Genomic DNA, 13,216 nt, shown 5'->3' with positions numbered 1-13,216 from the left:
TACATAGTTAAGCATTACCTAAAGATATATTTTTTATTCTATTTTTAACCATATTTACAACTGAAAATGATAATTGGAATCTTCAAAGAAAATAGTCCATCCTAAACTAACGAAAAATTAAAATTGAGTTACATATTTTTCTTATTTGAGGTGGTTTATTTCAATTATATAAAGCAACCTAACCTCCCAAGCAAATTTTTTTGTGACACCAATGAGTACTTATTATACATGTGTTATTGATAAAATCCGTGATAAAAATTAAATAAATATATTTAGTGGATATACCTGGCCAATATATACGAGTATTTAATTTGGTCGTTAACAGAACTAGTATGAATATTATGATATTGATATGTGGATGATACTCGCTACTCTCTCATAATTATTTTATTTTTACTTTTTAAAAAATAATTATTAGTGTTTTTTATTTTAGTATTTTCTAAATGAAATTATAAAAATAAAGCTATTAATGAAAAAATATTATTAAAGAATAGTTTAAAATTTAATTTCATATATTTTTATTTTTTATTTAGGACTATAAAATTGAAGTTATTTTTAAAAAAATTAATTTTTTTTAAATGTATATTTTGGTACACTTCATTCAAATTTACATTACATTAACATTTTAGTAAGTAATTTGAATTGTATTTTAAAAAAATATTTTATTTTATATTTAAAATAATTAATTTTTAGTAATTTTATTTAAAACAAGAAAATAAAATAAAATATAAAAGAGATATAAAGAAATTACGGGTATTTTTTCATAGATACATAATGAGGTGAATTATTTTTTACAGGTCAGGTAATATATATATATATATATATATATATATATATATATATATATATATATATAATTTAAGGAAATTTTGAGAATAGTTGTTTATTTAAAATATAAATATTTTAAAAATAATTTTTATATCATAATTTACACAATAATTTTGAAAAATTTTATATTTCCACAATATAGCTTCATAATTTAAACATATCCAACGGAGTCAAAATAAAAACATTTGTTGATGTTGTAGCATACATCTTGTTTTTTTTTTTTTAATATAATAACAACTTATAATTGCATGTATTTTTGCTAGTTATTCATATAATAACAATTATTGGTTTCAAAAATACATAAACATATTAAATTCAGGATTGTCCAGAAGATTGTCTTAAATGCCAAACTAAAAGACTATTGTCCCTCCTATTGAAATATCTACCTTTTATACTTAATCTAACTTTAAAGTGTGATCATATCTTACATGGAGCAACTCCTTTATTTCACTTTTCTTTATCCAATCGAAATTGTGGCTAAATATTCGTATTCAGTCATAATTGATAATACTTTCAAATAATCAATTTTTTTATAGATTATATTGGTGATATGTGAATCTCATATATGAAATATATGATCAATTATATATCCTGAACGAAAAACAAACTTAAGGCATCAATTTAGAAAAAATAAATCTTTTATTTAAATTAACCAAATATATCATACGTAAGCATTATGATCATTATAAAAAGTCTAAATACCATTTTTTTTTTCAAATTAATCATATATATTTATAAGCTTTTCACCATTTTTCATCTAATTTAAACCATCTTATTTTTTTACTTTGATTTTGATTAATTTCCTTTTTTTCAGCTTTTTCAGTTGTTTTTTTCATCTGTCCAAACAATCACCCTAACCTTTGTGCTATAAAATTGAAGGAATAAGAAAGAATTTAGTGGGTGACATAGAAGGACAAAACAAACATAAAAAAGAAAGGCCATGTTACCAAGCATAATGATTAAAGGTTACATGCCTTTCCCTCGCCGTCAAAACGTTCTCATTATTCCCGATATATCAAACAAAGCTTTCAAAATTGCGATTAGCTTCAGCATTGATTTTAAACATTTCACGTTATATTAAAGTATGTGATGTTCTGAATTCTGATTCTTGTTAATGCTCGAAACTAACGTGCTTTAAAAAGTGGGAACCTTCCATGGTGCCCTTAACACCACCATAAAATGATCAAATGAAGTGATGTTCCATCATAAATTTGATTCCGAGTTATCTTTTCACTGACAAGACCACAAACAAAAACATTACTCTATAATATACCCTAAAGTTCCTACATTGTAACTGGCCAGAATTTCAGGAAGAGTCAGATTAAATATAATTAACCAGAATCACATTTTCATTATAAAATAATTCCTCACAGTCTTCCTTTGGTGTTGGTGTGTAGTGGGTTTACCTCATCTAGCCACTATCTAGTACGACTTGTTATGCCTATCATACATGTCCCTTGAATTCTTCCACCTTCTCTTGTTTTAATCTCAACTCAAAGTGCTGCAACCAGCCAAAATACGTATTTGTTATGATTTTACCGAATTTGGATTCTTTATTTATTTTTATGTGATGTTTTTCTAATGAATCTTAAAAATATATTGATGTCCACTACTTTTGAAGTTTTAAAATATCAAAGTAATGTATTTTTAGTACTGAAGAGAGAACAACATAAAAGAATTTAGTAGAGAAATCGAACTCGTTTTTATCATTATCTGAACCTGTATTTGTTACCATTCAACTGCCATATATATATATATATAGCCACACATCACTTTAACTTCAAAATCCTAAGGGTGTCTCTTTCTCCATTCTTTGTGATTTAGCTAAAATGGTAGCTTCTTCTCTACCTTCTAATACGTTACAGTGTGTATATTGCATTAGTCCTCTTATTATTTTGTGTATCTTCTGCTATTGCAGGAAGTTCAATCAGAGCAAAAATGGATGGACAATGGACCCTCTCGCCGGGCCAAATGGTGGTACTCAACTTTCCACACTGTGACAGCCATGATCGGTGCTGGTGTTCTCAGCCTGCCCAATGCCATGGCATATCTTGGATGGTAAACTGAAACACAATATCACATGTTTGAACCAGTTTCTCTTGAACACTTATCAAGGGAAGAAAATAAAAAAGATAAAGTAGATTGAACTTCTTTATAAACTAAGTTTAGAAAATAGTTCATTTCATACTTCTGTTCAAAACACTTTTAGAGAGGTTTATTCAAACAAGGCCTAAAAACGTAAGTTGTTAAACATGAGTTGTTGCTGAATGTTTATTATCTCTTCTCTTGTGTGCAGGGGCCCAGGGATCTTGATGTTGTTGTTATCATGGTGCCTGACCTTAAACACAATGTGGCAAATGATCCAGTTGCATGAGTGTGTTCCTGGAACTCGTTTTGATCGCTACATTGATCTTGGTAGACATGCTTTTGGACCAAAACTTGGGCCGTGGATTGTGCTCCCCCAGCAGCTAATAGTCCAGGTTGGGTGTGATATTGTCTACATGGTTACTGGGGGGAAGTGCCTAAAGAAGTTCATGGAGATAGCATGCATCGATTGCACACAACTCAAACAGTCTTACTGGATTCTCATCTTTGGTGCCATCCATTTCTTTCTCTCTCAGCTTCCCAATTTCAATTCTGTTGCTGGTGTTTCTTTAGCTGCAGCAGTCATGTCATTAAGGTGCTTCATCATCCCATATATCTATCATTTCATTAAATACTATCCTTTGAACTTGATAATTCATCATTCCTGAGTGCTAGCTAGCTTCCTTACAAGGCCCCAAGGAAGAGATATAATTTGTATTCTTCCAAAAATAAACAAAAACATGAGATAAGACTAATAATCTATCTCTGAAACTAACAAGTTGATTGAAAAGATAATTAAATGAAAGATGCAACGTGTTTGCTTCTATAGTGAAACAAAACAGAAGCAGAGGTATGTCGCCTTTAAACTCAAGGTAGTTGAGCTTTTGATAGACAATATCATACTTTTCCAAACTCTTGATCCTTGTTTTTATATTACAAGTAAAATTTAGAAGGAGGTGATACTCTTCTTACAGTACCAAACTATACTACTTTGAAATGTTCTTTTCGTTTGATATATTGCAGTTTCCAAGACATATTAACACGTGATGCGATGAAAGTAAAAGTAAAGCATGTAACAGATTATAAGTAAAGTAGTGATTGCTATTAGTTTACCTCGGTGTTTTTATCTGGTTCTCTTTATCTGGTTCTCCAATTAGAAGTGGAGTTTTACCTCAATAATCTATGTTGAAATTGAATGAAAACTTTCATTACATGGATCACCAAAGTAAACTCTTATTGAAAAAAAGCAACACCAAAACACTCAAGAAGAAACTGCATCTACGTTTTGTCATTATTATTATTATTATTATTTCAATAACACTATAACTTACTTTGATGAGGTTTCTGGTTGAAGCTATTCAACTATAGCCTGGTTGGCTTGCTTGACCAGAGGTCGGATTGAGAATGTTAGCTATGCTTACAAGAGAACCAGCAACACTGACTTCATGTTCCGGATCTTCAATGCGCTAGGTCAAATCTCATTTGCATTTGCTGGCCACGCAGTGGCCCTTGAAATTCAGGCTACAATTCCATCGACCCCTGAGAAACCATCAAAGATACCAATGTGGCACGGTGCTCTCGGTGCCTATTTTATTAATGCAATATGCTATTTCCCAGTTGCACTAATAGGATACTGGGCATTTGGGCAAGTTGTTGAGGATAATGTGCTTATGGCACTAGAAAGACCTGCATGGCTTATTGCCTCTGCTAACTTGATGGTCTTTGTCCATGTTGTCGGTAGCTACCAGGTCAGAATGCAAAAACCAAGAGCTTCTTCTACCCCAAGTTAGTTATGTTGCTTAAATAATTGTTGTGGAGAATATCATCAATGTAGGTTTATGCTATGCCTGTTTTTGACTTGATTGAGAGATTGATGACCAGAAGATTCAACTTCCCTTCAGGATTAGCACTCAGACTTGTTTCTCGATCTGCTTATGTTGGTGAGATGTCAAAACTGAAAACTTATCCATGCTGAAACTGCAAAAAAGAAAATTGTTTATTTGTTGAGTAGTGCAGAGCAAGGGGTAGAAGACTAGTTGTTACCATGAAAAGTCTTAATGTGACAAGAAATTTAAAAATGTTTCAGCTTTTACGTTATTCATTGGGGTCACTTTTCCTTTCTTTGGCGATCTTCTTGGGTTCTTTGGTGGATTTGGTTTTGCTCCCACTTCGTATTTTGTAAGGCTCTCTTGCTCTCTCAATTTCCTCATGTTAAAAATAGAAAAACAATAATCTGGCACGTTATCTGTTTCAGCTTCCCAGTATAATGTGGCTGATAATCAAGAAACCAAGAAGATTCAGCATCAACTGGTTCATCAATTGGGTAATGATTAACAATTTTGAAGGAAACATTCTAAAATAGAATACTAAATTCAGATGATGTCAGAGATGCTTCCCTCATGCATTGACCCTCAGTTTATGTGTCTTTCAGGCTGCAATATACATAGGAGTGTGCATTATGTTGGCATCAACTATTGGTGGCTTGAGGAATATCGCTGCCGATGCCTCCAGTTATAGTTTCTACACCTAAATTATTGCAATAATAATAATAATATGTCAAATATAATTAATCCAGTAAATCAAGCTGGATTAGATTATCTATTTAATTAGGTCTTTGTTACTTTGATCAGCTATAGGTTGTAGCCTTTTCCCACCATCTCTTGTCTTTTCTTGTATTGGCAAAACAATCTCTGAAAGTTTATTTTGTCTGAGGTTATTAAATAACTTGGTTACTGCTGTAGCTTGTAATATTTCTAATATACTCGTGTAATTATTAATAACTACACTAACTCGCAAACGAAATTTTTATTTAGAGTTTTATATGTGAAATACAAGACTCGGATTAAAACGTTCAATTAATTAGTAATATTTATTAAAATTATTAACTTTTAATTTAAATATAAAAGTGTTGTTATTTACAAAAAATGTAATTCACAATATAAAAAATGTATTGAGAAGTGGGTGAAAGAGTGAGATATTCATACAACAGAGAGCTTCAAAATCAAAGGTATCAAATCTGATGTGGTGAATTTGCAAGGAGAAAAATGGCGTCGATAACAGGACCGCAGATTCTGCTTCACTCTCGTTCTCCATCGCTCAAGCTCAAACTGAAACCCTCATCGGCCTTTCTCCTCTTCCCAAATCCACCGTTCTCCGGGAAATGTACACGGCGTCGCGCCTTCTGCTCCATCAATTCCAATTCCAAGCCTCACGCTTCCACTTCCATCGTCCCGGACCTCCTCCATTACCTGAACCATTCCTGGACTCAATTCCACGCCACAGGTCTTCTTCTTACAACACTCAACAATCAATATCCCTATCCTAAACCAAGATTCGATTAACCTTCAATTCCTGTGCAGCGGAAGCTAAACGACAATTACTCGCCGCCGGTTTCCACATGCTCAACGAGAATCAAGACTGGGACCTCAAGCCCGGAGGACGGTACTTCTTCACGCGCAACATGTCCTGTTTGGTCGCTTTCGCCGTCGGAGAAAAGTGAGTTCGCTTCTTTCTTCGCTTTCTCTGCGCTGTGTAGTCCTTCTTTACGGTTCTCTTTGACGGCGTCGTTTTGTGAAGGTACAATGTGGGCGATCCTTTTCACGTGATTGCGGCGCACACGGACAGCCCCTGCCTGAAACTGAAGCCCAAAACGGCGTCCTGCAAGTGTAACTATTCCATGGTGAATGTGCAGACTTATGGGGCTGGGTTGTGGTACACTTGGTTTGATAGGGATTTGAGTGTTGCTGGGAGGGTCATTCTCAGAAATGGCCAAAATTCTTTTGTGCATAAGCTTGTCAAAGTCGATAGACCCATTTTGCGCATTCCTACACTCGCCATTCATCTGGACCGGTATATATTACTGTAACTTTTATGCCTTCTATTAAGCTAGTTGGTTAATTATTTTTCTCTGTTAAGTTGGTTTTTTCTGTTGTTTGTTTTCCTGTGACTATGTAGTCGGAAAACCGTTCGGTAGTCTTTTATCGTCTTCATTAGGAACTGTCTTGGATCCAATACATTCACCACATAGTATTGATTGCCAATTCGGTGGACATCTTAGAATGGAATGGGTAATAACGAATGGGTTTTTCTATTTTGGTTTATTTAAAAATACAACAGAAGTAGATCGGGGGTTAAAAAATGATTTTTCTTTTAGTGAAATGACCATGATTCTAGATTGTGTCACTTGCATTTATATTTTATCAAATTTAAGGTCATACTTGATATATCGGGTAATAAAGTCTCGTGTGGTTGTGCAAAACTGAAGATTATGGTTATCTTTGTACTGATACAGTTGCTGGTGTTCTTGTCCAAGCTGAAACAACTTTGTTGTGCTTTATAAAATTGAAGTTGTTCAATTATTGTAGGCTATTGTGTAATAACTATCAAAACACTGTTACTGGTAACTTGGTGGGAATTTATCTGGTTTTCCTATTTGGCCCCAGTATTGTTTTTTCCTGTACTTTTTGTCATTTGCCACTGTTCTGAAACAGAAACATGCAGCTAGCAGCAGATCCTATCACCCTCTCTTGTTTGTTTTATTGTTTAGAACAGTGAACCAAGATGGTTTCAAACCAAATCTAGAGACTCATCTTCTTCCTTTACTCTCAATAAAATCTGAGGACACTTCTTCGGAATCCAAGGAGAAGAATGGTGCATTGTCATCCAAATCTTATCATCATTCGCTGCTAATGCAGGTAGCTATTGTCTTTGGTTATTTCAAGTTGAATGTGAAGTATTGTCAAAAGTTTGAACATACGCCATGTTCAATTCAAACTAGCTGCACTTCGTTTAAATATTATGTATTGCAACGGTCACATGACAGAAACCCTGCAAATCCAATGAAAAAGATATTGATTTCAAACCCTTGTCAATAAAATTTGACTTGAAAAGAAATACTAGTGGCGAAGTCAATTCAATTGTTGTTCACTATTCTTTCTGGTTTGAGACACTTCTAATAAAATCATGCAGACAATAATGGTAATTAATTTAGATGATATTCTATTTTAAAATGTTACCAATGTACCAAATTGACCTTCATTATTAATAAGTTTTTAAATTATTTCCTTACTATTCATTAACATAAAACACAAAATACTTATAATACTTAAACAAGGAAAATAAATCCAAAATTATATAGAAACTATAAAAAGCCTTTTGAAAAGGACCAACAATTTCTTCTAAAAATGTGTCTTACAAAGGACCGGAGGAAGTATTATAAGAAACATATTTCACCTTTAAAATTACCATTCTTCTATTGTAGTAGAACTTTATTAGTGACAGGAAATTGTACACATATTCTTTAGTGCATTACAAAGCAATATACCAATCAATTGGTTTCATTAGACATTGGGGAGGAAGATTTTAAGTCAGAAAAAGTAATGATTGTGTTGAGACTAAGTACTGTAAAACAAGATGTTTTATTGCTTTCATATATTAGTTCTCAAATAAAAAGAATGTGAGAAGGAATTGAATTGGCTAATTAGAGTAGCTGGTAATTAAGAAAAAAGGAGGGAACAAGGAACACTGTGTGAAAATGATAACAACAGCCTAACTTCTAATGATGCTAAATGAATTCACATGGGAATGGTTTGATGCCTCTGATTTTTTATTTCAATGCCTGAGTTAGCTTGGATTTTGGAATCGGTTCCTCACTCAAACTAGATTGATTTCTATGTGTTTTAAGAACTGATATACTTTTATTCTTCGAATGGAATTCTGATATAGTTTATCCATTATGATCTTAATTTTTTTTTAACTATAAATTACTGAATTACCTGTCCTTTGACTACTATTCTTTACAGTAGCCCTTATATTAATTCTCAGGTACTATCAGATGAATTGAGCTGTGATGTTGATGACATAGTGAACATTGAACTGAATGTTTGTGACACTCAACCTAGCTGCCTTGGAGGTGGAAACAATGAATTTATATTTTCTGGAAGATTAGATAATCTGGCTTCAAGTTATTGTGCACTAAGGGCGCTTATTGATTCATGTGAATCTCCTGATAACTTAGCAAGTGATCATGCAATTCGGATGGTTGCTCTATTTGACAATGAGGAGGTATTTATTTTTCTTGATTTGTATGCTTAATGCTTATAGATGTCATATTTTGTCCCTTTTTTCTTGCCAACAATAGGTTATGTGCTTATTATGTTGAAAATTGTTCAAATTAGGATCAAAATACATGGGATTCACCAAAAGCACAGATTAATTGTTTATAATTGAAGAAAAAAAAAATACCCGTAGGGCGTAGTTTAGGGTTTCAGTCCCAACTACAAGTATATCATCTCCATATACTACCATGTTGGTAGAACATTAGAATAAAGTAGCAAACAGAAAGATCATAATTGCTTTTCTTCAATCCAAAAGCAAGGACTAAATTAATTAACCTTGCACACCAGACACAAAGTAGGTTATTTCAACCCTTTTGGGGTCTCAATCCCTGAGACAATGTTGAGAAGCAATTAATTCTTCTATTAATTCGTTCCATCCACTTGGGGCGAGGCATCGAATAAGTTACGTGCAAGATCCCTTTTTTTAATAATAAATATTATTAAAATGCAAGATTAGATGGAATTGTTTCCTTATATGACATTTCTTGATATATCATCAACCTTATTGAAGTATAAAATGACATTTCACCAATGATTTTTGGATGATATGTCTAACTGCCTCTATTTAGGTGGGTTCAGGTTCTATTCAAGGAGCTGGAGCACCCACCATGTTTCAGGCCATGAGGCGTATAGTTGGTGACTTGGCAAATAACTATGTTGGTGAAGGCTCTTTTGAACGCACTATTCGTCAATCATTTCTTGGTATATTATCCACTTGTTTTCTTTCCAAAGTAAATTTGTGACATTATACACAAGGGTTGATAACACCAGCTTGATTATAATATCGTGGTTATGGATTGTTTGCAAACTTTCGGTTATTCCTCATGTGTTATAGATTGACCAGAATACCTAATTACGATTGATTCTGGAAAGGCTTAAGGCTCACACATTATGGGCTTTGGCTGGACAGTTGATAATTTGAAATGTAAAATAAGAATGGTGTGGTGTGGAACCTTCTTTGGTTGCTAGATCTATTAGAATGCTAATTTGATTTTTTGGGTACAAACTTAGCTTTGGAAAACAAAAACAGGGAAAGAGGTTAAGCATGGATTTCTCTCTGGATTTAATTAATATGTGCTTATGATTTTGTCCTGCAACATTAAAAATTTTCCTTCTAGTTAGATGTTAAATCTAGTAATAATATAATATTCCTATTTAGGTAAAAAGATCATATACTCAATGGAAAATAGTAATAAGCAATAGTAAATTTAAAGGTCCAAATAAACCAGGAATAATCCATTATTAGATCCTGTCCCAAGGAATATCACCCATCTGCAAAGTGTATATCAAAAGAGGGCATGTGGCATCTTCATGTCATACTGAAAGTTCCTGTTAATCAGTTATATATATATATATATATATATATGTGTGTGTGTGTGTGTGTGTGTGTGTGTGTGTGTGTGTGTGTGTGTGTGTGTGTGTGTGTGTGTGTGTAGTAGAGAGTTGGTTATGTCAATTGTGTGTATTGTTTCTTTTAAGTATGGACTGGGAACTCATCTCTGTAAGAGTCTGCTACTCTAGGACAGCAACTACTGCTGTACCATTTGTATTTTATGTGATTTATAATATTATTCACTATGTATCTATTGGCTTTATATTGGGGATCACTAAAGTATCTTTTGGATTCTATGCTGAATAGTGTCCGCGGATATGGCCCATGGAGTTCATCCGAATTTTATGGATAAGCACGAAGAACTCCACCGACCAGAGCTGCAGAAAGGATTGGTAATTAAGCACAATGCAAACCAGCGCTATGCTACTAGTGGAATCACATCTTTTCTTTTTAAAGAAGTTGGAAAAATCTACAACCTTCCTACTCAGGTTATTCTTCTTTTTGGTTGCATTAATTTATACCCATGAAACACCTATTTATAAAGTCTGAACTCTGAAATGCAAATTATTTTATTGACACGTCAACAATATGAAATATAGGAGCATCAAACTAAGTTTAATCTATTAACTTCTCCTCGATTGAGTAATTTTTCCTGAATTGCTTCTCTCAATGTTAGTTAAAATTCTCTTGAACTACCTTAGTTATTTGAGTTACTACTTTGGATAATTTGTTTGGTTTAAGTTATCTTTAGTTATTTGAATTACTGTATTTAAACCTTTTCACTTTACAACCTAACTCCATCGCCAAGAATAATAGACCAAGTATCCAATGAAATTATCCGAGAGTATCTTTTACCTGTCTTATTATATCCGCCACCATCGGTGCTAGTCTTAACATTAACAATCTTTGTACTTTGCTCAGTGTTGATTAAAATTAATCTCTCGATATATATTAGCTTAAAGGTTCATCCATTACAAATTCATGAATCGGACATATATTTTAAACTAGAACTTAATAAAAAATAAAAAATTGCTTTTTAATTAAATCAAATTAAAGTAATTTTATTCATCTACGTGTACGATGCACAGAAATAAAAACAACAAATAAGAAGACTCAAGTTATGCTTGGTGGGGAGTATATACTTCTCTCTTCTAATTTGTTTTAGATCTAGAACTTCCTAATACGAACAAGTTTGTATGTCTGCATCAACTCCTGCACTTTTCACTAGCATTTTGGTGGATAGTTTAGATGTGCATGACAGCTTAGCAATATATTACCGTCCATTTATGAACTAGCATATCAGTTTCCATTACATCAATTATTTTATACTATAAGTAATATTGTTAATCACAGACCATTTGAGATAACTTACTAATGCTACTGTGTTAGTGTACTCTTTAGGAAGCTCTTTCTCTTTGCGAAAGGAACTTTTGAATCACTACAGGAAAACAGACAGTAAAGCGCATGAATAATCGAAAATGTAAATTAGTGTGTCGACGAGGAGAGTGTTGTGTCTTCTTTTCTGATTTGTTGATCGTTACATTACGTAAATTTTGTTTACTCAAATTGTAGGACTTTGCTGTTAGAAATGACATGGGATGCGGATCGACCATAGGTCCAATACTTGCTTCTGGAGTTGGCATCCGAACTGTTGACTGTGGAATTGCTCAACTTTCAATGCACAGGTATCAAATGATTTTTGCATGAAAACTTCTTTTAGAGGGACAATAAAATAAAGCATGTATTCAATTAAAGCCTTTGTCACCATGTCAAAAACAAGTCTGGTAGTCAGTTCAAATACATATTGCATATGAAATGAGCAAAGATGAAAGTCAGACCATAGGATTTGTTAGTACTTTTAAACAGAGTGGGGGGAATCAATTTGTGGTATTCGGTATTTACATTTAAGGCATTAATTTCTCTTTTAGAATAAAGTGCAAGTTGTTGGTATGTTGCCTATAATTATTGTTTTGTTATCATCCTGAGCACATTAGCTGTTATTCTAGTCACATTCTTGCCGCCTTATTGAAATCCTATAATTATAGTCGAGTCTGCTTTTACTTGGATTGCAGTATAAGAGAAATGTGTGGGAAGGAAGATATCGACATTGCTTACAAGCATTTTAAAGGTTTCTATCAAAGCTTTTCAAGCGTAGACAAGATGCTGACTGTGGATTGCTGAGCTATGTTTTATAACGTTTTCCCGAGTAAGTGCTAAGCACTATATTTTACGATGGCTTTGCTTCCCTGCTTCAATCTTTAGCACAAAACTTTGTTTTCCTCCTTGAACTCAAGCAGATGAACTTTCTTACCAGACTTTTAGATGGATTATGCCAGGTTTTTCTTTTGCAATTCTTTTTAATTGCCCAAAAAGGGGTACTTGTAAATACGTTAAATTAAAGCATGGCTTTTCTTGTCAGCGGTTCTTACAATGTCAGAGTAGATAGTTAGAGTGGCACCTTGAAATCTCAAAGTCTATTCTCATATTTAACACTAGTAGTCCTGTTTTTCACTTGGAGCCTAGTCAGTAATTGTTTTCCTATGAAATGCATATTATTTCTAATGAAAATGTTTCAAGCGATGCACCAGCAACACAAATGTATGGTGAGGGATAACTTTATTTTCTGGTAGAATTATAATGTGCTAATGAAATTGCTACCCGATTATGGATATTCGAATTTTAAACCTAAGAACTCAGACCTCTAACAAGTAATTACATCATGATATCCTGAGTCACCGACTTGGAAGCTACTATTTTGAAATAGGCTTATTTTATGTCCAATTAAGTGCAGACTCCATTGCTCTAACCTCAGTCGTTCATAAAACACAGGACAGTCTCCTAACAATATCGTTCT

At 33.2% G+C, this 13,216-nt stretch overlaps 2 protein-coding genes across 2 annotated transcripts; both read left to right on the top strand.

The window, feature by feature from the left end:
* Positions 1–2,256: 2,256 nt before the first annotated feature.
* On the top strand, positions 2,257–5,696 carry LOC114190715 (lysine histidine transporter-like 6). The gene is made up of 8 exons (XM_028079697.2): positions 2,257–2,660; positions 2,747–2,886; positions 3,125–3,508; positions 4,268–4,661; positions 4,748–4,853; positions 5,000–5,091; positions 5,168–5,236; positions 5,345–5,696. Exons 1-8 carry the CDS (start codon positions 2,658–2,660, stop codon positions 5,441–5,443), a joined length of 1,287 nt encoding a protein of 428 aa, XP_027935498.1. The 5' UTR covers positions 2,257–2,657; the 3' UTR covers positions 5,444–5,696.
* A 172-nt stretch (positions 5,697–5,868) lies between these two features.
* LOC114190714 (Zn-dependent exopeptidases superfamily protein) lies at positions 5,869–12,819 on the top strand. Its single transcript, XM_028079696.2, has 9 exons — positions 5,869–6,195; positions 6,273–6,408; positions 6,490–6,762; positions 7,460–7,607; positions 8,737–8,976; positions 9,599–9,731; positions 10,669–10,850; positions 11,935–12,047; positions 12,435–12,819. Exons 1-9 carry the CDS (start codon positions 5,958–5,960, stop codon positions 12,541–12,543), a joined length of 1,572 nt encoding a protein of 523 aa, XP_027935497.1. The 5' UTR covers positions 5,869–5,957; the 3' UTR covers positions 12,544–12,819.
* The last annotated feature ends 397 nt before the right edge of the window (positions 12,820–13,216 follow it).

The sequence above is a fragment of the Vigna unguiculata genome, chromosome 7, assembly GCF_037176805.1.
Source record: "Vigna unguiculata cultivar grain cowpea cultivar isolate G323 ecotype 2 chromosome 7, ASM3717680v1, whole genome shotgun sequence".
NCBI lineage: Eukaryota > Viridiplantae > Streptophyta > Magnoliopsida > Fabales > Fabaceae > Vigna > Vigna unguiculata.
This window is presented reverse-complemented; position numbering and strand designations above follow the sequence as displayed.

Excerpts from the sequence above, each read along its gene's own strand:
- LOC114190715 (XM_028079697.2), top strand. Across the intron at positions 4,662-4,747 it reads ATGTTGTCGGTAGCTACCAG|GTTTATGCTATGCCTGTTTT; the intron begins GTCAGAATGCAA and ends TCATCAATGTAG. Across the intron at positions 4,854-4,999 it reads TTCTCGATCTGCTTATGTTG|CTTTTACGTTATTCATTGGG; the intron begins GTGAGATGTCAA and ends AAAATGTTTCAG.
- LOC114190714 (XM_028079696.2), top strand. The coding sequence starts at position 5,958 with ATGGCGTCGATAACAGGACCGCAGATTCTGCTTCACTCTCGTTCTCCA. Across the intron at positions 6,196-6,272 it reads GACTCAATTCCACGCCACAG|CGGAAGCTAAACGACAATTA; the intron begins GTCTTCTTCTTA and ends ATTCCTGTGCAG. Across the intron at positions 12,048-12,434 it reads GCTCAACTTTCAATGCACAG|TATAAGAGAAATGTGTGGGA; the intron begins GTATCAAATGAT and ends CTTGGATTGCAG.